This window comes from Pogona vitticeps, chromosome 2 (assembly GCF_051106095.1).
Source record: "Pogona vitticeps strain Pit_001003342236 chromosome 2, PviZW2.1, whole genome shotgun sequence".
Classification (NCBI taxonomy): Eukaryota; Metazoa; Chordata; class Lepidosauria; order Squamata; family Agamidae; genus Pogona; species Pogona vitticeps.
This window is the reverse complement of record NC_135784.1, coordinates 210020109-210046587: the sequence shown is the minus strand read 5'-3', so window position 1 is coordinate 210046587 and position 26479 is coordinate 210020109. Positions and strand designations below refer to the sequence as shown.

Below are 26479 nucleotides of genomic sequence, written 5' to 3'. Positions count from 1 at the left end.
TTTTTTTTTTTTAAGGGTGATGGGGGTTGTTAAGCAGCACAGGGAGTCTGTAACTTTTAAAAAACATTAATCGCAACTCCTGGGAGCTTCTAGGAACTGCAAATATTTCTTTTTCTTTTTTGGTCAGAAAAAAAGGGGACTGAAAGCTGGCAAACAGCTTTTAAAGGTTGCGCCTTGTCCATTGCTGGTGCATAGCATCCTGCTCAAGAGGCATAGTCTTGACATACAAATCTATCTGAAACCTTATTAAAGATATCTTCCACCTAAGAAGGTCAGTTTACATTATACACCACACTGTTGTATGACTGGAGCAGAGGAAGGGAACTTGCAGAAGACCGCAGCTTCCCAGTTCTGGCCTTGGAGGACCAGGGCTGCACACAGTGCCATGTTTCACCCACCCTCAAAATATTTTATCTTCAAAGAGACGTCTTGATAGTGGCAATCTTTTTCACTTTACCAAAAACTGGAGTTCGCCCTTCCTCAACAGTTCTGAGGGGCAAAATGCAAAAAAATTCCTCCATACACTTCCAGCAAACAAAATATTGTTTAAATGATGTGATTGAAGCTATATATGTATGTGCTCAGTTTTCCTCATTTAGCATTATTCCAGGAGTTCATCACAGATAACCATTTTGGTTCAGTGCTACTTTTACACTGTTCTTTAAATATGCTGCTCTATATGGTTGGACAATATTTATTTATTTATTTATTTGTTTGTTTGTTTGTTTGTTTATTTAACTTATATGCCGCCCACACTACCCGAAGGTCTCTGGGCGGCTGTGAAGATTCTTAGTCATCCAGGTGAGGTTATCTGGCAGCTGAGTCACGGCAACTGGACTTCTTTCTTATTAAACATTTCAACCGAATAAGAAAAAAGTCCGGTTGCCATGACTCAGCTTCTAGATATATGGCTGGACATATCCCACAATGAAAATGTTGGAAAGGAATAATTGATGGAAAGGCTTACTCCCTCGAGCTCTTGGGGCAGAAGGTTATCTTCAGCTTTCCTCATCTCTGAAGCCAGCACCAGGAGAAGTTGTCTTGACGGTGGCAGAAGAATGCAGAGAGGGAGTAGTCAGAAAGGACTGCTGCTCCATTCCATGGACTGTAGCAGAAATCATGTCAAATATGCAAATTTCCCTAACTAATATATTCTTCCTATCTGGGATGGAGACAGTTCCTAATCCTGCAGCTGGTGCTCTGAAGGAAGATCCTCGTCAGGCAACTATTTTTGCCACATGTTGCCATAGAAAGTTAGGCAGTACCAACACTTGGACAACTGGCTGACCAAATGTAAATTACCGTGGGCACATGCTTTTGTTCCTGGGATTAGAAAGAGAAAACACTCTTCATTCTTAAATTTTAAAAGATACAGTACTTATATAAGTTCTGTAATGACACACACACAGTCAACGTGCGACTGTGGATAGGCCAGTTAATAATCCCCATCTCAGCCACACCTTTTGCCCATTAAGGCAGGCACAGGAATAGACTCCTGCTTCCCAGGGAACAGCCATGCACCTGCCAGTCCCCCATGCTCACCAGCTGCCTTTGCTGGAGCCAGTAGTCTTCCCTCCAGCTGTCACTGCCTGAAGATGAGCCACTGTGTGGGTGGCCAGTACTAGAAGGGAGCGTGTGCCTGCCCTGAGACTTGGATGTATCCAGCACTATCAATCATTTTTCCTTTCTGCTTTTTGTTTTGTATAGTACCCTTATATGCCTTGACACACGGTTGGACGTCATCATCTTAGAAAACTTATCTTTCAGTGTGTACCAACAAGCATTGTCCTCTGCTTCAGCCTTGACACTCAGATGATCTTGCACAGCTTCCAAAAATTTTACGAAGTTTTAAAAGCAACATCTATACGAGTGTTACTTAATGGGCAGTTGTGAAAACAGGATACTATTGCTACATCACTACAGCTGTGATTCAGAACCTTCTGGGCAATTCTTGCATCACCTTGCAACTACATTTCCCACCATTTGCCTCTTGTATGTGCAATGTTACAATTGCAAGAGTTCATCAGCCGGAATAATAGCTTGTTCTGTCATTAGGCAAAATAAGGCAGCAGTGAATGCTGTGTTAAGGAGTGGGTGGGTTTGGAGTAGTCTCCTAGTCATTCCAGCTGGGCTGTCCCAGATTATCTCAAATGACCACATGGAACAAAAAGTGTGTGAATGTTTTGGTTATTTTCAAATCCAAACCTTCCCACTCCTAGTCTTACACGTGGACTAATTTAAAAACACACGAGTACAGTATTAGTGCATTAACATGAACCTCTAGCTTGAAGATGCATATCACCATACTTTGGGTGTAAAGCTTGGAGTCAAAGCAGAAAGAGCCGTTTAAGAATGCTGAGAAGAGATAACAAAGGAAGCATTGATTATCTTGCCCGTTAGCATTTCCTGTGGATATTTTCCCATATGCACACTAAAATGAGCCCTAAAAAAGAGGAAGTTCTGCAGAAAATTCACATGGTATTGATTGCAACCATTTCAAGGCAACATCTAGAGTAGTGGTTCCCAACCATGGACCGCAGGATATTCCTGGACTAAAGCTTTCACTACTAGCTGTGCTGGTCACAATTTCTGGGAGTTGTAGTTCAAAACCATCTGGGGATCCAAGGTTGGGAATCAATGTTCTAGAGTTTATGAGCATCACTATCTTAACAGCTAATACAGAGGGACGTGGTGGCACTGTGGGTTAAACTGCAAAGCCTCTGAGCTGCAAGGTCAAAAGATCAGCAGTTTGAATCCATGTGACATTCGAATCCAAGAGCCCCCATCACTTGTCCCAGCTCCTGCCAACCTAGCAGTTCAAAAGCATGTAAAATGCAAGTAGATAAATAGTTACAATGATGGGAAGGTAACGGCATTCTGTGTCTAGTCGCACTGGCCACATTATCACACAAACTGTCTGGACATGACTGGACAATTTGTCAAGGGGAACCTTTGCCTTTACCTAATACAGTGGTGCCTGAACTTACGACCATAATCCATTCCAGAAGATGGATGTAACTCGAAGTGCTCAAAAGTCGAAGCACCATTTTCCATAGGATTACACTGAAATGCAATTAATTTGTTCTGGCTAAAGGAAAAAAATCACACATATACACAAAAATCACTGCAAGACTCATTGGAAACATGATTAATCCCTTCCGACCGAAGGGGGGGGGGAGAGAAAAGCAATCAAGCATGCAAGACCTCTTGGAAATGCACAGAAAACAAATGGAGCAGATCAGAAATGCACACAGAACAAAGGGGGCAGGTTGGAAACGCAAAAAAAAAAAAAAAACAACAGGAAAAATCAAGGGAAGCATGCAGGATGCATCGGAAATGGGAAAAAAACCCAAAAAGCAACCCCCCCAAGACCCATTGGAAATGGCGGGAATCCAAAAAACTAACAAACCCTCCAAGACGCATCAGAAATGGGGGGAACTTAAAAAGCAACCAAACCCCCCAAGACCCATTGGAAATGGGGAAAAAAACCCAAAAAGCAACTAACCCCCCCGAGACCCATAGGAAATGGGGGAAAGCAAAAAACAAAACAAACCCCAAAGACCCATTGGAAATGGGGGGAACCCAAAAAGCAACCAAACCACCCAAGACCCATCAGAAACGGGGAAAAACACTCCAAAAAGAAAAAACCAAGACCCATCGGAAATGGGGGGAGCAAAAAACAAACTAAACCCCCAAGACCCATCACAGCACAGAAACATAACCTCCCCAGCTCAAAACCACACTGCAAGAACACCCAGAACAGTTTTAAAAAGCAGAAAACAGCACCTTACCAGGCAGCCTGAAGCCTCCCTGCAAACACACACATGCTCACTCAGAAGCAGAAGGAAGCAGTCCCAAGCCTCTTACGACAACGCACACTCTTTAACTGCTGGGGAGAAAGAGCTACAAAGAAGCAGCCTCACTGCCACCTATAGTTAGAAATTTGAATTTCCCGCCTTTCCCCCCTGCTTTTTTCTGTTCATAAGTGGAAGCTCCGGTCGCAAGTAGAAGCAAAATTTTGCAGCCGGAGCTGGTTGTAACTTGAAATGGCCGTAAGTCAGGACATTCATAAGTCGAGGCACCTCTGTACAGAAGTATGATATTCAACAGGAGTCAGCAGACTCAAGTTCCAACAGGATGCAAAGGAGAGGAACAGCAGCAAGGCTATTCCATCAGTTATTTAAAGATCACTTAACTTTGAATTTCTGCAGGTGCCAACTAGACGGTACTCAGTATATCAGGTTGCCTGAGCCGTTTCTATCCCAGCTGATTGTGAGAAAAATTAAACTATGAAAGATCATGTGCACAAGCTTATGTTTTGTTTCCTCCTCTCCTACACTGGCTTATGTGTTTCAAATAGGAGTTTGAGGGCAATAACTCTTAGCATTGATTATAAGCTACTCTGGGAACCTTTTAACAAGTGTGGTAAAAGTGCTTAAAATGAATCATAAGTATTCTGAATAACAGCATTAAAGTGGTTCTAAATAATTCGCCTAGTTTTCAGTCCTATTTTAGACTACAATGTCATAGAATCATCTTCCCATTCAAGTACTGTACCTCAGTCTTAAGTATCAAACAATATGGCTTCCTTGCTAGAGGAAGAGTCAGTGACTGTGACATCAAAAAGGTGCAAGCCACATGTTAATTGTTTGATCAGGTCATTGCCTGGCACAAAGCAACAGTGCTATATCTCAGCTTTAAGAAAACTACCTTAGAAATTGAAGCAACAGGAAGTAATCAGAGAAATTCATTACAAAGCATACGTTTACCCCAATGCCCTTTGCCGAACTTCTTTGCATTTTAATCTGTTTGTATCGCAGCACATATCTATGTGTGCTTCCCACAAAAAAGTTATGCTAATAAGGTATACAGAGAAGCATAATAAGAACTTTACAAATGAAAAAAGCTATGATAATGGGCAGGAAAGAGTGTTATGTAATGCGCTTGACTACCTGTCGAAAGTGTCAGGAAATGTCAGTGGGTCCAAAATGCAGCAGCCGGACTGCTGACTGGGGCAGGTTACAGGGATCACACAACGCCCATCACAACAGCTCCACTGGCTGTTGATCTGTTTCCGGGCACAATTTAAAGTGCTGGTTTAAACCTATAAAGTCTTAAACAACTTGGGCCCAAACTACCTCAAAGACCGTGTCTCCCATTAAGAACCTACTCAGGTACTAAGATAATCAGGGGACGCCGTTATCCTGGTCCCACCACTTTCACAGGTGTGTTTGATGGGGACACAGTAGAGGGTCTTCTCTATTGCTGCTCCGAGACTTTGGATCTCCCTCCCACAGGAGGCTAGGCTGATCCCATCTCTGTTGTCCTTCCACAAGCGAAGCCCTTTCTCTTCAGGCACGCTTTCCCTCAATGACTGGCTGGCTGAGTGTGATCTTTTTAGTTTAGATGGATTGTTATGCATCATTAATTTGACTACTGTGGTGCCTCGCTAGACAGTTACCTCGCATGACAGTTTTTTTCACTAGACATTGACTTTTTGCGATCGCTATAGCGATTCGCAAAACAGTGATTCCTATGGGGGAATTTCGCTGGACAACTTTTGGTCCCTGCTTCACAAACCGATTTTCGCTAGACAACGATTTTGACAGCTTCCTCCGCGCTTGCAAAACAGGTGTTTTCGGGACCTAAGCTTCGCAAGACAGCGATTTAAACAGCTGATCAGTGGTTCGCAAAGGGGCTTTTCCTATGGCCGATCTTTGCTAGACAATGACGATTCTTCCCCATTGGAATGCATTGGGGTGGGGAGTGTTTGGGGAATTTTATGTGTGTGCATGTGTCTGGTCTCTGGGTGTCTGTGAATTTCGTTGTATGGGTATACTGTGTATATACTTACAATGACAATAAATTATTATTATTATTAAACAGGTTTCAATGCATTCCAACGGGGAAATGCTTTTCGCTAGACAATGATTTCGCTAAACAGCGATTTCAGTGGAATGGATTATCGTCGTCTAGCAAGGCACCACTGTATGTTCTTAGTATTGCTTGTGTCTCCCATTTCTAGAAGGGGTATTTTGTTTGTTCTTTTAAAATATTTCTACATTTAGTGGTTTTAGCTTAAAATATTGCCTTTTAATGATGTATGCCATGTTTATATACTCATTGTTTTGTTCTTAAATGTTATCTTTAAATGTTGTAAGCTGCGTTGGGTCCTTTTCTAAGGTGGTGTAAAATGTTTCAATAAAGAAATAATAATGTTATGTGTTGTCAAGTCTCACCCAACTCATAGTGATCCTAACAGGGCTTTCAAGGGAAGTGAGATATTTAAATAGTTTTACCAATTTCACCTCCCCAGTGAGTTTCCATGGCCAAGAGAGGATTTGAACCCAGATCTCCTAAGTCCTAGTCCATCATTTTATCCACTGCACCACAATGGGTATCCAGGATAGAGTTAAATTTCTGTTCAAATTAACTGCAGGTTAGATGCCTCTTCAGTGAGATTTTACTATCAGGTTTGCAGATTGTTATAGCAAACACAGAAAAAACTAAGTCGAAATTACACTCATCTACCATGGAATTGAGATTTTATTGTTAAAAAAGGCTGGGAAACCTTGAATCTTCTTTCCATTTCATCGCACTACTACTCATGAATGGGAAGTGGAAACTTATCAGGGACAACCAACATAACGAAATGCTCTATTAAGGGACACAGTTTCCTGCATGCTATTTTGAGTGAAAGACAAGACAGAACAGGATACTCTTATGGGAATAACTTTTTTTCTTTTCACTAGCTCAATATGCAAATCAGGAACAGCAACTGCCTTAGTTGTTATACAGCAATTCCAATCTCCCATTACCAAGGTTCCACATCATGCCACTAATAAGTATGTACCTACATCTGCTGGGTGGCTCAATTTCCCTCCACTCACACCCTCTTTTCACAAAGTGGAGCAAAAGGAGGGAGAAAATATGTTCAAGTGCCCACTCTTGGTAGGGGAAGTAAAAGAAAAAAGGAAGCACACAGACACACGAAAAAACACCCAATAGGGATGTGTTGATTTGCGGTAAAGTCTTCTCAGCTGGGGAGAGCTGGGGAAAGTGCAAGCAACAGCCAAAAATTGCATACATACTAGTCTAGGTTATGGTCTGACCAACTAGATGCTGTGACCCTACTCCACTACATGTTAAGTAGTCTCAGGCGCAAATACAAATTGGACATCTATTCTGAAGACGTTTTATGCTGAAATGTCAAGCTGTTTGAATTTGAGCAATCTGAACAATTTGAAGTGGTAATTTAAGGGGCTCTTGTTTTTCCAGCACAGGTATGATCATTCTGGTTTGTTTGGATTGGTTCCAGTGCATGTGTCTTTTGGAACCAATCCAAACCCGCCCGGAGTAGACTTTGTCTAAAAGGGTGGGACAGAAATCAAATAAATGAATGAATGAATGAATGAATGAATGAATGAATGAATAAAGCAAGCCTTCCTCTTTCAATTTGCCAATGAAGTGGCTTAAGAAGCAAGCCACTTCAGAATACTGGAAAATTAAGTACTTCCTCTGCTCAGCAGAGGGCAGTGGAAAGGGGGGGGGGTTAATGCATGTAATTATCACTGGTGCGTTACATCAGTTACAATGTTTTACAAAAACATTTCCCTCACTTTAAAGAGCTAGCTGAGAAGCTGTCCATGGTCAAATCCAGCACATCAGCAATAGTCTATATAGAACCAAGAAGGGGAAGTGATTAATTTGCCAATATCCTGATGTTGCTCACTTATTAAACCACCCCATGATATTGTCAGCAGTCATTTAGATGTGCCTAGCCAGACTTGATTAGATTGTTCAACTCAACCCTGACCATTCCCAAATGGCTCACACTAGCTTACTCCCTGCTTCTCATGTAGCCATAACCTCAGACTTTTTTTGCCAGTCCATTTGTATGAAGAATCAACCCCTCATCTGTTTAAAATTATGTGATATTAAGTATGCTGTAAGAATATCTATGAAAATGTAATTACGTATTGTCAAAAGACTTCAGACAATTCAGAAAGAGCAAGTGTAGATGGCCAATAGAAGAAAGAAACACAAATAAAAAGACAGACATTAGCTTTACAATTAGAAGGTGAAACCCAAAGTAATAGACAAGAACGCAGAAAAATTTGAGAGTACAGATGTCATGACATTTATTAAGAGGCATGCTACAACTAGAGTTGTTAGAAAAAGGGTTAAGTATAGATACTCAAGTAATAATCAGCAAATACACAAAACTTAAAAGAAATGGAGTATACGGCAGTGTACAGAAGTTCAAATTAATCATGCACTACTCAGTTAGAAAATAGGTTTCTTTAATATTTCAACTTCTTTGCATTTATAACATCAACTCATCTCAACATGGAATCCTTTTTTCCCCCTCCAATGCCACAAGCTGCTTAACAAATGAAAGCTGGTACTGTTGCTTATCAAAATATACAAGACAATTGATGTTTTTTTAAATATAAAAACCATTTTATACTTGTTCCCAAAAACCTTTTTTTTGCCAGGTAAAAAACGTTGTTACAAATATTTACAGCATTTTCTTGTGTTAGATGAACATTTTTACAAACATAAAAAGGGTTTAATGAACACATGGAAAGATAGGGAATGTCTGACTCTTGTAATTGTGCACCTTTTTTCTCTGAATACAGTACTAGGTATTCCAATACCCCTTGTCTTAAGCCATTACATTTGGTTCACATTTTTAAAAATTTGAATTCCCATGAAGTATTTCATCCAACAACAGCATTCATATAAAAGGCCACTTTACATGGAGTCTTTCAGGAAAAATAGCTTGACAGAAAGAAAAAAAACTGATGGGATGTCTTCATAAAACCAACACAGACAATCTTTGGTCATTGCAGTGAGGTGACAATCTGATGCAACAATCTGCTTGGTCAGCAACCATATTTTGAGAGAGTGGGATGGATTGTTTTCAGGAACAGAAAAGGAAACTGGGGCAAGAATTGCATTTTTCATTATAATTCTGATTACTGCACATAGGTCCAAGAATGGAAAATTCTGACTAGGGATACATCCATTATTTTAATACAGTGAATCTCTGAATACAGATATCCTCACTATCTTTTTATTTCCTTAGCTGAAATCTATGTGCCAACCACAAGCCAGACATAAAGGAGTTTAACTTGGATTCCTCATGGTGCAGCATGATTCATGTTACAATGGTAGCAAGTGAAGTGATCACAAACCCAACTGATATAGGAAGCAACTGACTGCACATATGGAACGTTTATGGGTCATTTGGTATTTTACTATATAAATACACATTTTCTTAAAAAGAACAGTTTGAGTCTAAACACTGAAAGATATAGCAAAACAATTACACATCTACTGAAGGCACATAAACTTTGGTCCCATTTGTGTTTTTTGTAAAAAATCTGAAAATAAAATTTTAGTTGTTTTAAATATTTTCAAATGATCCCCTACCTGTTAAGGTTGCTTTTAAATTTATGAACAGTCTCAAATACAACATACAGATCTTCGTGAAGACAATTAGAATTTAGTTTGATTCAAGAAAATCTCTGTGCAACTTGAACAGTTTTAAATCTGGCAGTTTTGTTCAAAGTTACCAGTCCACAAAAAAGTCAAGGCAAACAAAATGGCTTTAATACAGGTAATTACTCAACTGCTCTCCTTTGAAAACAGCAGTACATATTACATTTGACAGGATGAAGACTGAATGAACACATCTCAGATTTCTTATTCCCAGAAGAGAGACCATGACTGGAGGCCCCACTTGGGCATGCTGAACTGTGCAGTGCGGATGCAGGCTTTTTTCTTTCTAAAATCCATGATTTTAGAGCAGTAGGTTTCTACTGCAGAATCTCTCAGTCTGGGAGAAAGAGGTACCAAATGGACAACACAAGGCTACGTTTGTATACATAGGCACAAAGAGCCCTCAAGACATTCCCCAGTCATATTATCAATGCCACTGGTGGGAGACATAAAAGCAATCAAATCTGATCAAAAGGAATGTTCATTTGCAGTTTTGGTAACTTGTCAAGATGTTGGATTTAAGACTTTATTGGAACAATGATGCAATCAAATATTTAATTCCATATTAAAATCTGCACATGTACATCCAAATTATCAGTGGGCCTACTAAGGAAAGAACCCAAGACATAAGGACTCTTGAAGAGTCTATACTTGCGCCCATAGGAAAACGTACTCTGTGCTTCCCAAGCCCCATCCAAATTAAGTATTTTTCCATCTGGGTTTCATTAAAAGCTAGTGACAGTGTGTTTTCTGAGCTGATTACTATCATGGTTTTACTTCTAAGAGTAAGAATCACAAGCAACTGTAGGTGCCTATTGTATAGAAATGGTTTCCTACAGTGTTTTTTAATCTAGGCTTTCCGCAACATTGTGGAGTTTGAGACTTGAGTATTTTTAGAACCATTTTAGTTTTTGTGGGTCACTATAACATTAGGAATATTTTCCATTCTTCAGCTTCATTAGAAAGCATATACTCTCTTATAATGAGTAGAAGCTTTTATTTATTAAACTGCAAATCCACACTCAAGGAAATGTTCATCCAGTATACCAGAAAGGCACCAAACTGCACAATATGCAAATATATTTAAATGTGATTAGAAGCCAAAATATATTCAAATCCCTAGCACATATCATAAATTCTACAGGCAACAGAAATGCCTGATGCACAGAAGACTGTGACTTGAACACCACTACAGAGTAATGGCAAGAGTCACACAGTTTTAACCCCCCACAAGTTTATCCTTAAGGAGTAAAAAACCAGGAAAGATTAAATTGATAGAATAAATACTAGGCAGGGTCAAGTAGTGTGAAAAATCAGTTATTTGTCATCAAGGTACTTGTACAAAGAGGTGTTTGCACAAAGGTTGATATCTAATCACCATATGGTCTAGAGCAGAGGTCCCCAACCCCTGGCCTGCGGCCTGAGCCGGACCGGGACACTGAGACAGATCTCCTGCCACACCCCCACATAACCTGTTTGCGCCTGCGCACGCACTCCAGCATGCACGTGCAAGCGCCACACTGCCAATTGCGCATGTGCACACCCGCCTGTGCAAGAGAGAGTGCTCTTGTTCATGCATGCACACGAGCATGGGGAGTGCCCACCTTCCCCAACCAGTCCACAGACCTAAAAAGGTTGGGGACTGCTGCTCTAGAGCACCTTAATTTTGGAGGATACTCATTGTAGGCCTAAATAGCAAGGAATCAAGATGGAACTATTCTGTATCACAGGAACTTTAAAAAGGACAATATAATTGTAAAGCCAGCTTTTTCTAAAGCATTCCATAGGGAGGAGTAGATCATGCTAACTATTGTTGCAAATGAAACTACTGTTTTAGGTACAAGCTCTGTACTGCCATTTCTCATATCTGCATCTTGAAGAAAAATAGAATCAAGCCCAAAACAATGAACACACATACACTACAACCAAGATGATTTATACAGACTAGAATATAATTATGATGAGACCACACAAAATATGAGTATATGCAAAATCAAATTTCAAAAAATATGCTGGCATGTAACTATAATTGTACTTCCTACAACTTAAACTGCAAATAGAATAGAAATTTTCTAAGGACTAAGTGGAATTATTTTTCTTGTTAAATTTACCATTTATTTTGCAATTAACACTACAAAGTTGCATTTTTTTAAGATTAGTTAAATCAATAAATTAAATGCCTGGAATGTGCATCAACATACACACTGGATACTTCACACAGCATACGTGTGCACAAACACCCACCCACACCATTCTTGATATTATACATGCTAATGCTTAGTCTCAAAACTTGTATTTTTTCCTGCTTCAGTTACATTCATCAACTCCAATAATGCCCCCCCTTTGTAGCAGCATTTAAACACATAGTGACCAAGCTTAAAGGTAGCTTAGCAAATTATACTGAGGAGAAGGCATATTCATTGGAATTTTCATCCAGAAAAACTTTTAAACTTAATGCTTCAGTATGCTGTAATTCTGAACATGCTTACTTGGAGTTATGGTCCACTGAAATCAATGGAATGAAGGAGGCACACTTAGGGTCAAGTGCCATAACAGAATTAGGCACCACTGGAAAAAAAGTTCATCGTATACTAGGTTGTGTTTATACTATCATACTGTGTGAAGCCACAGAGAAGTGGAAATAACGTCAGTTATTACCAGGCAGATAGCATAGCTGTACACAGCGAAACTTATTTGCTAACAAAACAAAAATCAAGTGTGAGCATCAGCTATCTTCCACAAACAGAACTATTTAAATTTAAGACAGCATGTGTTTCACTGCCTATTCCTTTCATTTTTTATTGGTCTTACCAAAAAAACAGCATCTCAAATTTAAATTAGGTTTTCATGACAAAGGAGCTCTGAGCTAGATCTAACTAAGGAATTATTTTTGCCAAGCAGCAGCTGGTATTCACAGAACAAATCGACTTGCTAAAATCTCAAAGACAGTGAGCACACGCTCACACGCGCGCACACACAAACACACACACACAAACACACACAATCACTCCATCTCATTTCTTAAGTTTCTGCGTTCAGATTCAGAACTATTTAAAGGACTGAATACCTTTATACTTGAGAGAAATACCTTATTTTAAAAAATGAAAAATTTCAGTAGACATAACATCTTGCAATACCTCTAAAAACATTGTATTACAATCATAGAAGTAATTTGTGTATATCTATATTTAACCCACCCAGCCCCAAAAAGTAAGATTGCATCTCATCTTGCTCTCCAAAAAGGAGTGAACATTCAGTACTGAAGTTATGACATTTATGAAGAAACACCAGTCTACATTTAGTACAGCAAGCTCAGCACTGTAGGGTGAAAAAGAATCCTGAGGCAAAATATTTTCAAGAGCCCGATGGCTCAACAAGTTAGACATCATCCAGAAATTGGAAAACATTCTTTAGATCTCAACAGTGATGTCATTCAACTGCAACCCTAAAAATATTGAGAATAGGCCTATAAGGATGTGCACTGAGTTATCTTCAGTTCCCACTTCCCCATCCCTGTACCAAAGCACCAAAAATCTGATTTGACTATTACTTATTAAAAACATTTTTAAAATCACCAAATGTTTAAAAAGTAAGACAAGGGGGAAAAAAATCTCACCAAGCCACAATACAGTTTAAAGATACTTCAGATAAAACTCTAAACTATTGTATCATTATAAGCACATAATAAGGCACATAAGAAATTAAGTAAATACACAGTAATTTTGATTTAAGTATTAGAGATTACAGTGGTACAAAAAACCCTTGAGGTTTACTTTTATATTTTTAAACAATACCTTACCAAAAATAACCTTTCTAAAAATTTGTCAAACCATATGACAGACCTGAATTTTTTTCCTTAAGAGTGTAAACATTTTTTTTTCTGAAAGAAATGTACAAAACTTGAAATCAGGACACATTTCTCCTTTCATTTTCTCCAAAATCTTATTACACATCATTTCATAGTAATAAAAGCTAATAAACTCTCATAACAATGATTCAATATCTAGTTCCAAAGTGTCAATTTGATCACATTAAGACAAATGACCTGTGCATATTTTGATGTTACTTCAAGGAGAAAAACACAAACTTTCCTCCAGTGTTTTTAACAGGTACAGTTTGATACGTTACCTAGTCAAATTAGTCAATTTACTAATTTAAAAAATCCACAGAATTAGTGTTTCAGCCATCCTCTAAGTCTACTTTGAAAACATTCTTTTGATAGCAAATTTAATCTGCCACAGAAATGTTGTGTAACGTTGTTTTGGAATAAAAACTAAAAATTATGTTCCTGAAATCATTTAAAAAGGAGGGGCTTCTACTGAAAATATTGTTATTATTACAGAAGAACATTTTGTGGTGGATTATTAATTACTTGAACAGAAGAATATATGGAAAGACCATCCCTTGAATTTTTTAAACCATGTATAAAAATACACACGACCCACTCAAGTTTCATTGTTTAAAGATGCATCATTGATTTTGGCTACTCCAGTCTCTATCTGAAGAATGTTTCACTGGTAATGGTGGAGTAAAGTCTTAACAAGAAAAAGTCACCGAAGAGTCAGATTGTAGATTTGGAGAAGGAAACTCTGAGGTGATGGTTTTCTCCAAGGTCATGATTATGAAGCTCAATAAGAGCCTGAATTGCTTCTTCCACAGAGCCCAACTGGATGAGAGCCATTTTGTGATCTTTTCTAAAAGTGAAAAAAGAAATAATTATGCCCAATTTCATACTGAAAGTCATTCACTTCTCCAAATCTTGTCAAAATAAAAGCAGATGCAAGATACTAGCTGGATGATCAGAAACATAAGACAACTCCCAACACAAGATGTTTAGCATGGTCTAGCACTGCAAACTGTAGCATTTCATGCTGATCTATCTTTTAGCCTATCTACATCTTAAGGGACACAATGCTGGGAAGTTCAGTTACGAGCTGGAAAAACTCCAAACAAAATTTACCTCCCTTCCTTCCATGTCAGACTGCCAAAGTCTTGCTAGATATTGTTCTATTAAAACCAAAAATGTTCAGCTACAGTTTCCCGTCCTTATCTGTTGGAAAGGATGATCTGCATCCTTCTTTGTACAAAAGGTGGTACAAGAGCAAATATATTTTAAAGCCCCAGAAGCTGATATAACTACATTTCGTCTGTTACAAGATCATTCAATACTAATTTGATTCTGTTACACTTTACTCCCTACCCATAAGTAAGTGAATAATTTTAGTAAGCTACTGCGAAAACTTACGGAAAGAATTTGAAGGCTTTCACAATACATCCAGTACCAGCAAAAAGATTCTTCAGGTCATCAACTGTGATAGAAGGTCTGTAACAGATAATTAAACCCTCCACATTAGCTAAAAATCTAAACAAAAAATGATGAAAAGTCTTATGGCACCTTGAAAAATGACCAGTATGTTATTGCAGAAAATTTAATGTACCAGAAGCTATGTTAACAGATGCATTATGTGCATACTAGTTCAGAAAAGCTTGTTTCACAATCATCTGATTAATGTTTAAGATGCCACAGGACTCTTTAGTGTTGCTCCTGTAATAACTAACACAACTACCTTCCTGGAAAAAAACAAATCTCTTATGTTATTCTTTCAGATTTTTATTGTAGTTTCATAGCAAATCAAGGTTTCTTATATTCTGCTGCCAGTATAATCTTCAGAATATAACATTACACTGAGCAATCGACACATTCTAAAAGCAGAACATGCATAGGACAAGGAAAAAATTCCTTAAAAGTCATTAGAGTCCTGGAACGTGGATAACTGTAACTATGTAAGAAAACATTTGGGGCTCCTTAAGCCCATGGCGTTGATGGACATGAAACTCTATAGATTGCAGGTATCCTGTGATGGAAATATGGACAACTTCTGTCACAGAACATTATACATCTTATAACACAAACTGTTGGAAAAACAGATTTGTGTCTTTTATCCCAATCTCTTTTTTTCTCCCCACTGGGGCTCTGGTCTACAATCAATTCATACATCATAGCAGCCTGGGGAACTTTGGGAGTTGTAATCCAAAACCACAAATCTGCACAATTCTAATGGTAATCAAAAGCCATAAATAATCTTTTGATTTCTTTTATTCCAGACTACAAAACACTCTTTTCAAAACACTATCATATAATTCTAGTTTCTTGTGCTATTTTGCAGTTCCTCATGTGCTAGACTGGCACTTCTGCTAAGGAGACCACTTGAGCCAGCTCATTTGGAGTCTTATGAAAAGAGTCTTATGAAAATGGTTATTACTGTTGTACTATTTCATTTTTAGAGTCAGAGAAGGCATGGGACACTTTCTGTTGCACCTTAGGCAGCAAAAGGTTGTTGGCTGTCCTTCCTCCAGCTAGATACTTACGGAATGTTGGAGAGGTGCAGGGTGGCAGATGGTGGGAAGATATTTTGGAAGTTTTTAGAGCCAGGCTTCTTAAAGCGATGCAAAGGGCTATTACTATAGTCCTTGGTGAGACCCTGGTCCTCTTGTCCCTCACGAGGAAGTTGTACTGTCTGATGCTTTGAAAGTGTGACACGCAGCACTTTTCCATAAAGTTTTTGTCCATTTAAGTGATTCATGGCTGAAACATTTAAATCAAGAAGTCAAGATTGGAAAGAACAGATGTAACAGCTGTTCAACTCAATCTGTATTACTAAAATACTTTTTTCAGCTCATTGGCTATTTAATTATATGCATTTCAACTTACCATCAGTCTCAATTACACTTTGCATATTGCAAAAATGTCAGTTTCAAAAAAAAGTTTTTTTTCGAGTGGTCCTCTGTGAATTCACACATGAGTCTTGTCTGCACCTGCACTGACATTCTCGGAAGATTCTAGAGCTAAAAGTAACAATTTTATGGTGTGATTTCCCCCACGAGGCACATGCTCCTCCACCCACTACTCCTCTCAGTTCCTAAAATTTGTCCACTCGGCAAAAAGTTATACAATAATTAAATTAGAATACCTGTTATGGACAGAGGGGAGGATGGGTGAGTCGTGTGAATTCACAGAGGACCACTCGAAGAACTATGGTTACAGGTAGGTAACTTCTTTTTCTTCTTCGTGGCCTCTGTGAATGCACACATATGGGTGACTAGCAAGCTTCACTTACCAGTAGGTGGAATGTCACGGTAGAAGAGATGTCAGCACAGTCCTGCTGAATGAAGCATCACAGTGCGCTCTAACATCTAGTTGGCAGTGCTTCACAAAGGTTGACGCTGTGGACCATGTTGCAGCACAACATATATCAGGGATCTCGGTTCCATGATGGAAGGCAACCGAGATGGACAGAGCTCTGGTGGAATGAGCTGTCAGATGGTCAGGAGGTGCTTTCCCTGATATTTGGTAGGCTAGAGAAATAGTCTGAACTATCCACCTAGAAATGGATTGAGAAGAGGCAGGGGTGCCCTTACAAGGGCCATGAAAACAAAGAGTTTATTAGTCTTTCTGAGGGTTTTCGTCCTGAGTAAGTAGAAAGCAAGGGCTCGCCAGACATCAGTGGTATGGAGCATGTGCTCTAATGCAGATGTTGGGTTTTTTTAAGAAATATTGTAATATGATGGGTTGATTGATGTGGAAATCAGATACCACTTTAGGCAAGAAGGAAACATCAAAGTATAAAGTAACCTTATCAGGGTGAAACTGTGTGAAAGGAGGATTGGCTCAGAGAGAGGCAAGTTCACTGGCCCGTTTGGCAGAAGTGATAGCAACAAGGAATACTGTTTTGAGGGTAAGTAGCTTCATGTTCGAAGATGACATGGGCTCGAAGGGTGGGCACATTAATGTACTGAGGACCAGCTGGAGTGACCATTGAGGTACAATACATTGAAGTGGAGGACAGATGTTAAGTCCCTCAAGGAGTTTCTTAACCGTATAGTGGGAGAACAATCTCGCAGAAGGAGAGTTGTCTGGTCGATGGGTGACAATGGCAGATATATATGAATTTCTTTGAATTAGGACTGTCTTTCTCCACCTTAAGGGTATATATATCTGGTCGATGGGTGACAATGGCAGATATATATGAATTTCTTTGAATTAGGACTGTCTTTCTCCACCTTAAGGGTATATATATATATGTATAACTTACCTGCCATTCCTGTGTCCTTGAAGACTACTACTCTCCTACCTTCTCCATTTCTTTGAATTAGGACTGCCTTTCTCCACTCAGGGATATCAGGTTTGGATGGTGGATCATCCCTTGGTTGAGTCTGAGTAGGTTTGGCAGTAGAGGAAAACGGAAAGAGTCTATTGACATGGATGTTAGGTGAGTAAACCATGGTTGCCTGGGCCACTTCAGGACTATGAGGATTGCATTCACTCTGGATTGGTGGAGCCGAATGATCACTCTTTGGATAAGCGGTATTGGAGGGAATAAGAAGAGGAAGTCCCAGGACCAGTCCACCATGAACGCGTCTCCCATGGAATCAGTATCCGCTCTAGCTGGAGAGCAAAAAAGTGTGCAATTCCTGTTTGCCCTTGATGCAAAGAGGTCGATAGTCGGCGTGCCCCAGTGAAGACAGAGTTGGTGGAACACGGTGTCGTTGAGAAACCATTCGCGTATCCCTGACGGCAGATGGCTGAGATGATCTGCCACGAAGTTGTCTTCTGCCAAAATGTGTACTGCTATGGGGAAGACCTGGTTCTGAAGGCACCATTCCCATAGATTGACAGCAAGGTACAAAAGGGAAAAAGAATGGGTACCTCCCTGCTTGTTGACATAATAAAGCACTGTTGTGTTGTCTGTAGTGAGTTGAAAAACTTGGCCTTTGATGAGAGGGAGGAATGCTCTGTTGAGCGCTAGCAGTTCTAGGTGATTGATGTGAAGAGTCTTTTCCCATTTTGACCATAGGCTGTGGCCCTTATGATGAAGGCAGTGTGCTCCCCATCCCAAAGGGCTCACATTGGTCATGACTTGTACCATCAGTTGAAGAGGGGAGAAAGGTAATCCGATCAGCAGGTTTGGAAGGCAAGTCCACCATCCGAGTTGATCTGCTAGTTCCTGAGTAACGGGTAGTTTTGTGGATGGCGGGTCTGTCATGGGGTCGAACAGATACAGGAGCCAGGCTTGGAGTGATCTCATCTTGAGCTTTGCATGCTGTACTACTGATGTTGTTGAGGCTATGAGCCTGAGAAGATGTTGTGGGTGACAGGCAGACACTCTCCCTTGAGGTTGAAAGAGTGTGATTGCCTTGTGTATTTGGAGAATTCTTTCCTGCGGGAGGAAAGCTCCGGCTTGAAGTGAGTTTAGTTTGGCCCCAATAAAGGTGACTGTGGCATGGCTGTAGATAAGACTTTGTGGGGTTGATGTCGAGCCTGAGTCTTTGAAGTGTGTGAAGAGTGGTATCTCTTGCTGCTATGGCATCGAGGTATGATGTCGAGACGATAAGCCAGTCCTCAATGTAGGGATAGACGTTTATGCCTTGAAGGCGTAGGAAAGCAGTGATTGGTGCCATACACTTGGTGAACGTTCTTGGGGCTGTAGACAAGTCAAAGGGGAGGGAAGAAAATTGATACACAGAGTTGCTGAAGTGGAACCTGAGGTATCTTTGATGGGAAGGATGTATTGAGATACGGAAGTATGCGTTCCGTAAGTCGATTATGATAAACCAGTCTCTCTGTGAAAGCAAGGGGATAATAGTGTCTAGTGTGAGCATTCTTAATTTACAGGGTCGAATGAAATTATAAAGATTTCTCAAATCGATGACAGGGCGGAGTCCTCCGTCCTTCTTTGAAACCGTAAAGTATTTTGAATAGAAGCCATGGTACCAATCAGAGGGAGAGACTGGAATAATAGCCTGTTTGGATAGGAGAATAGAGACTTCTCCTGGAGAGTGGAAGAGAATGGCATAGAGTGGATAAACCCCAAGGGGGGGTAGATTGTCAAATTCAATCATGAAGCCATGGACGACGATGGACAGAACCCATTTATCATTGGTAATAGTATTCCAGTGATGGAGAAATGGTGCCAATCTAGTTTGAAAGGGGATTTGGAGAAACGGAAGGGGACAAACATTTTGAGACATTCCCTTACCCTTCCTTTGGCCTTTGTGAAAGGGTTGATGTTGACATGGCTGGCCCAGGGAGTGAAAGGACGGCATTAGTGGTTGTGGATTTGTGGGAGACCTCTCAGATTGCTGAGAACGATATTTCCTGTATGGGTGGAATCGTTGAAGCCCAGAGGATTGCTGATATGAGTATGATTTTGCTGTTTTACGTATCTTATGGATATTTTCCATGGTTTCATCAGTTTTGAGATTGAAGAGACCCATACCGTCGAAGGGGTCTCATGGTACCGAGGCTCATGAGTTTCTGCAGGCTCCAAAGGGTTTTGAGTGATGTGAAGTGAGTGAAGTGGGATCGAATGGTCATGCTTCTTGGATTTCAACGCCGATTTAGATCGTTTAGATGGTTGAGTTGTAATCGATGTTGGGGTAGGTGGTGCAGTTTTTCTAGACCAATGTAGTCTTCAGTGAAGATGGTTGAGAATGATCTGGTGTACAACGAGCCCGTTTCTGCTGTTCTGAATGGTATCGTTTGAAGTGAGATTGCCACAAGGATGGGTCAAAGAACTGGTATGGCATCATGTGGAATGCAAAGTAATCTCCGTATGGTGTCATGGGTTTCGGTGGCGAGATATGCTTTTGCTTTTCCACACGCTTCCTAGGGGAGGAAGGAGGCGTGTCAGGATCAGATGCCAAACTTTCAGCTGCCCACCCTGATGCAGGGTTGGAGTGGACCGGGGCCTGGCTGGATGGAGGCGCAGCCACAAAGAGGCCAATGTTCGGTGTCAGGTTTGATGCCATAGTGGAGGAAGTTGTTGAGCCTCATCTCTGTCAGAATTGAAGTTGTGGGCCTCTCTTGAAAACTCCTCTAGAATAGGGGAAGGTAGAGAGGGCTGGGGAGGGCCAGTGCGAGGAGGTTTATCTCACTTAGATTTTTACGGTAGACTTAGGCTTCTTTTTCTCAGTGAGATCGTGCGCCCGGGAAGATGATTTAGTGGTAGAGGACGATCTCTGTTTAACAGCAGATTCGGTTTTGTCTGCAGGCTCTTTGGGTGGTAAGACGGGCGCCCCAGCTTCAGAAGTGGGTTGTCCGGAAGCGAGCCTCTCGCCTGAAGAAGTGGGAGATCTTACCGCCTCCGTGGATGGTACAGGAGGTTCATCGCCGTTTGCCAAAGGTAAGATCTCAGCCTTTGCAGTCTTTGTTTTAATGCCAGCCTGGTTAGATTTTTGCAGACGGCGCAAGAATGGGTTGGGTGATTTTCGCCTAAACAGAAGAGGCACTTGTCATGGCCATCTGAAAGACCGATTCTGCTTGCACAGGTAATGCAAGGTTTGAAGGGTGCTGGAGAGGCCATAAGAAAGGAGAGTAGAGCAGGGAGAAGCCGATGGGGGGAGAGGGGGGAATCGATATGGCGGGAAAGCGAAAAAATGCAGCGAAATGAAGGGTGCTTAACTAATTAAGTGATTAAGAGTAAAAAAAAGATAAATAAAGAGAGGAAAACATCTCAAAAAGAGTTGAAGGCTGGCTCAGTCTTTCCAGAGAACCATACAGCTCGATAGAAAAAAGCAACTGAGAGGAGTGGTGGGTGGGAGGAGAATGTGCCTCGTGGGGGAATCACACCATAAAATTGTTACTTTTAGCTCTAGAATCTTCCGAGAATGTCAGCACAGGTCCAGACAAGACCCATATGTGTGCATTCACAGAGGCCACGAAGGATATTGGTTTTCTGAAAGTACATGGCAATATTGCAAGACCAACGTAACTTTATTTTTAGCATAACAACTTATCTCATATACATTTCTGAATATGTATTTTAAATTAAAAGTGAACAATTGGGCATCATATTACTATGAAATTTAACAAAAGTTTAATTTGATATGCTTCATTTAAGTATATTTAATTATACTTAAGCTATAGTTTTTGTGGCCTTTTTTTAAAAGAATGGCACGAAAGTTAGGTTACCTACCTGTAACTTTGGTTCTTCTAGTGTTACTCTGTGAATTCACACAAATGGGTTAATCCTGCGCCTGCGTAGGATGTCCGGAAGATTCTAGAGCTATAGAAAAAAGAGTCAATTAGCTCCCCCCCCGGAGGATATATACGCTCCGCCTCATCCCTTTCAGTTCCCTAAATCCACTGTTACCGTATAAAAAAGATAGCAAGGTATCATGACACAATATTGTGACAGAGGGAAGGAGGAGAGGGATGTGTGAATTCACAGAGTACCACTAGAAGAACAAAAGTTAGAGGTAGGCAACCTAACTTTCTTCGTAGTGATCTCTGTGAATGCACACAAATGGGTGAATGGCAAGCTGTACTCACTGGAAGGAGGGCCATCATGATATCAGAGATGACAGTTATCGCCTGTCCAAACGCCGCATCATTTTTGCTCTGACGTCTAGGCGGTAGTGTCTGGCGAACGTCAATGGGTTGGCCCAAGTAGCCGCCTTGCAAATGTTCTGTAGTTGAACACCCTTGAATAGAGCTGTTGACGTAGAGACCGCTGTGGTAGAGTGGGCCTTCAGACCATCTGGTACAGGCTTATTGACGAGCTGGTAAGCCAACTGTATGAGCTGAACAATCCATCTGGATATTGATTGTGGAGAAGCAGGAGCACCTTTGTGTGGTCCATGATAGCACAGGAGGAGATTTGGGGAGCGTCTAGTGTGCTTGGTACGATGAAGGTAGAAGGCAAGAGCTCTTCTGACATCGAGGGTGTGGAGTTTACACTCTAACGGCATGGAAGGAGAAGGAAACAGTGCTGGAAGCACAATGGGCTGGTTGATATGAAAGTCCGATACCACCTTTGGTAAGAAGGAAATGTCAAGGTATAGGGTGACTTTATCAGGGTGCATTTGGAGGTAAGGAGGATCTGACCTAAGTGCAGCCAGCTCACTCGCTCTTCTGGCCGATGTAATGGCTACAAGAAATGTGGTCTTCAGTGAAAGCATTTTCTCTGAGCAGGTAGCCATAGGTTCGAATGGAGGCTTGGTGATAGCTTCCAAGACAAGTGGTAAAGACCACTGTGGTACAATGTGGAGGCCGTATGTTTTGTAGGCCCTTCAAGAATCTTTTAACAGTAGGGTTGGAGAAGAGCCTGGTGAAGCGCAATCGAGGAGGTCGGTGAGCCACAATTGCCGAAATGTAAACTTTAAGTGTGGAATGAGCCAGTCCCAGGTTGAAGAGATGGAGCAGGAAGGTAAGTACCGTGTGCAGAGATGCCGGTACTGTGATCACGCCATTGGCTTGGGCAAATTTGGTGAAAGCTTTCCATTTGTTCTCATACAACCGAAAGGTAGACGGTTTTCAGGCTTGGTCTAGGACCGCACGGAACCTGGGGATATCCTCCACATCGTCAGGTGAAGAGACCAGAGATCAGGATGAAGGGCCCTGTCGTTCTGGGAGAGGAGACGATGTCGGAGGTAGGTGCATTATTTCTTCCGTTATTTCTGATAGGTGGGCAAACCAGGGTTGGCGTGGCCACCATGGGGCGATAAGAATTGCATTCGTTTGGTACTGAATAATCCTGGTTACAGGCCTGAGGAGAAGTGGTATTGGAGGGAACAGGTAAGTTAGCTCTCCGGACCACGGTATGAGGAAGGCGTCTCCAAGGGGTGAGGCACCTATGCCCGCCCTGGAGCAGGACCTGCTGCATTTGGTATTTCGATGGGGACGCAAAGAGATCTATCGTGGGCTGTCCCCAGCGGCTGCATAAATCTAGGAAGACCTTCTGGTCAAGGGCCCATTCGTGCATTCTGGTGGGTAGTTGGCTCAAGCGGTCTGCCAGGGAATTGTCCTTGGACACAATATGGATTGCTTGGGAAAAGATGTGGTGGGAGCGGCACCATTCTCAAAAACGTAGAGTCAATCGGAGGAGGGGCCTGGATCGAGTCCCGTCCTGTCTGTTGATGTAGCGCATCACTGTAGTATTGTCTGTTACCAACTGTACCACGAGCCCTCGTACGCAGGGCAGGAAGCCTTGAAAAGCCTTGATGACAGCCAACAATTCTAGCTGGTTGATGTGGATGGCTCTTTGGCGCGAAGTCCAGAGGCTGTGTACCCGCAGCTCCTGGCAGTGCGCTCCCCATTCTGAGGGGCTAACATCTGTCACGACTTGTATGGACTGATATGTAGGGTGGAACGGTCGTCCCAAGGAAAGGTTGTTGGGCATGGTCCACCAGATGAGATGCTTGGCTACGAGAGGTGGGACCCTTAACTTTTTTGTAGGAGGGTCCATCATGGGATCGTAATGGGTGAGAAACCAGGACTGGAGCGGTCTGAGTTTTAGTCTCGCGAAGAGTACCACTGAGGTAGTGAACGCCATCAAACCTAGAAGGTGCAGGGTATTGTGCACAGTCAAAGTCGCATACAGTGTGAACTTCAAGGCTGCAGCCTGGATTTTGCGAATTCACTGAGATGGTAGGAAAGCTCTCATGTGAATCGAGTCCAGTGTTGCTCCTATGTAGGAGACGGTATGGGATCGTATCAGGCTAGACTTTTTCTCGTTGATTTTTGACCCAAGTCTCTTTAAGGTGTAGAGGGTGAAGTTTGTGGCGGAGACTGCCTCGTGGTAGGATTTTGCCACTAGGAACCAATTGTCTATATAGGGAAAAAAATTTATCCCCTTGGTACGGAGGTAAGCCACGACTGGTGCCATGCATTTTGTGAATGTCCTGGGCGCTGTGGAGAGCCCGAACGGGAGAGTGGTGAATTGGTAAGTATTGTGATGTAACCGGAACCGAAGGAATTTTTGATGAGATGGGTGAATGGAGATATGGAAGTAGACGTCCTGTAAATCTATGGTGACGAACCAGTTTCCCTGAGACAAAAGAGGCAGAATGGAGTCAAGAGTCAGCAAACGGAATTTCTTGTGGAGGATGAATTGGTTGAGGTCTCTGAGGTCCATGATAGGCCTTATGCCTCCATCTTTCTTGGAGACTGCAAAGTAGCGCGAGAAGAAACCCTTGCTGGAGTCAGAGGATGGTACCCTGGTTATGGCCTCCTTGGATAGGAGTGCTGAGATTTCCAAATGCAGTGGCATGGAAAAGGGAGTTTTTTAAATTGAGTTTTGTGGTGGGGTCTCTGAAAATTCAATCAAATAGCCCTTTTCAAAGATATTAAGGACCCACTTGTCAGTAGTGATGGTTTGCCATTCTTGGAGGAATGGGAACAGTCTGGTGGTGCATAAAGAATGAGGAGAGATGCTTACCCCTGTGCTGAGCTTTGCGAAAAGACTGCTTGGGGCTGCGAAAGCGTTGCTGTTTGAACAATGGAGCGGTGGACTGTTGAGTCTGATAAGCCCGGTCCTGCTGTTGATTGCTATACCGAAAGGGTTGGTTCTGAGTGGAAAATTGGTATTGAGGTTTCTTGTATTCCTGTTTCTGGTACCTATACGGCTGGTATGGTACGTAAGACTTTGCTGTCTATCTCATCTTATGGATATTCTCCATGATTTCGTCAGTTTTGGAGTTGAACAGTCCAATTGCGTCGAAGGGTAGATCCTCAATTTTTGTTTTAGTGTCGTCGAGGATATTGGCGGTTCTGAGCCATGCCTGGCATCTGACAACTATCGCCGTTAACATGGATTTAGAGATGATGTCTGCCGTATGTTTCGCAGCAAATCTCCATTGTCTGGTCAGGGTATTAGCCTCTTCGTAAACGTTGAGGGCTTCCATTTTAGAAGGATCATGTAAAGTTTGTAGCATAGGGATTATTTTGTCCCAAACATACTTCTGGTAAGCGCCCATGGCCGCTTGATAGTTGGCTATTTTGATCAAAAGGGTAGCAAAGGCATAAAGCTTTTTGCTCAAACTGTCCGATTTCCTACCCTCTTTGTCAATGGGTGTATCTGACGACCGGGTACGAGACCTGTATTGGGTAGCTTCAACCACGATGGAGTTGGGTGTTGGATGATTAGTGAGGAATTCAGAATCCGACCCATGAGTTTTGTAGTGATGCTCTATTTTGCAAAGGACTTGAGCCATCAAGGGTGATTTGTCCCATGAAGTTTTAAGCAGTTCGAAGAGGGCTGGAATGAGGCTCAGACTAGGAAGGGAAGCCTTGTCCTGCTCCATGTCTTGAAAGACTAAGTCCCTTTCCTGTTGCGGGATCTGTGCATCCAGCTGATGCACATGATGAGTTGCACATAAGAACAGAAGTCTTCTGGAGAAGGCTGGGAAGATGGGCCTTGACCAACTGGCTCAGGAGCCTCTGATTCACTGCATGCCGTAGAGTGGTCATCTGGGAAGGATTGAGAGGCTAGAGAAGGAGAGCGGCCTGGTACCGCATCCTCTGGTACAATGTCCAAGTCAGACTGCGTGGAGGTGGAAAAAGACTCGGTATCGTGAGCTCCTGGACTGGAATATAGAGTGGTAGCCCGTACTGAATAGTGTCGGCTGCTGCATTTGGGAGGCGCTGTAGGTACCGCGGGGAAACGCTTCTTATGCGATGATACTTGAGGTGTTGAGAGATCCACCTAGGCCTGGGGCTGATGTAGCACGGGAGGAGCTATGGTATGGTGCCACGACGGTTGAGGCATGGAAGTGCCTGGAAACTCCGGTGCGTAACCATAGCCTTGGTATGGATATGGTTGGTACGGAGTGTAGTAAGGGTGGCCAAATGGCGGACCCTGTGGACGGTACCCATCTCCTGCATCTCAAGGTTGGTACGGAATGGAATGTTTGCGCTTTTCCGTACTTATCCTAGGAGTGTCGTGGACAGGCTCCTGTTCAGAAAGAGACTCGTTATCAGCCCGCCCTGAGTATTGAGGGCTAGAAGGGGCAACGGCCCAGCTGGCGTCTGGCACAGTCTTGAATCGGCCCGAGTTTGGAGACATGCACATGGTATCCTGAGCCGTCTGGGCTAAAGGAATGTGCTCCTCAGTATCAGAAAGTCCAATTCCTTCCCTCAAAGACTCCTCGAGCAGTATCGAAGGAGCTGGAGGAGGCACACTAGGCAGTTTAG

At 41.9% G+C, this 26479-nt stretch overlaps 1 protein-coding gene and 1 long non-coding RNA gene across 7 annotated transcripts in view; one reads left to right on the top strand and one right to left on the bottom strand.

Annotated features, from left to right (window-relative positions):
• The window catches only part of LOC144586537 (uncharacterized), a 65216-nt gene that overhangs the window by 15768 nt on the left and 22969 nt on the right, over positions 1–26479 (top strand). The gene's annotated exons all lie outside the window — the stretch shown is intronic.
• PTBP3 (polypyrimidine tract binding protein 3) overlaps positions 8287–26479 on the bottom strand; it is a 94142-nt gene continuing 75949 nt past the window's right edge. For all 6 annotated transcript variants that reach the window (XM_072992009.2, XM_072992008.2, XM_078384874.1 and 3 more), the window contains 3 exons: positions 15877–16093; positions 14753–14830; positions 8287–14201 (listed from right to left, as the gene is read on the bottom strand). In XM_072992009.2, the coding sequence (XP_072848110.1) occupies positions 14069–14201; positions 14753–14830; positions 15877–16093 (428 nt within the window). In that variant the 3' untranslated portion in view covers positions 8287–14068. The remainder of the gene's footprint in view (positions 14202–14752; positions 14831–15876; positions 16094–26479) is intronic.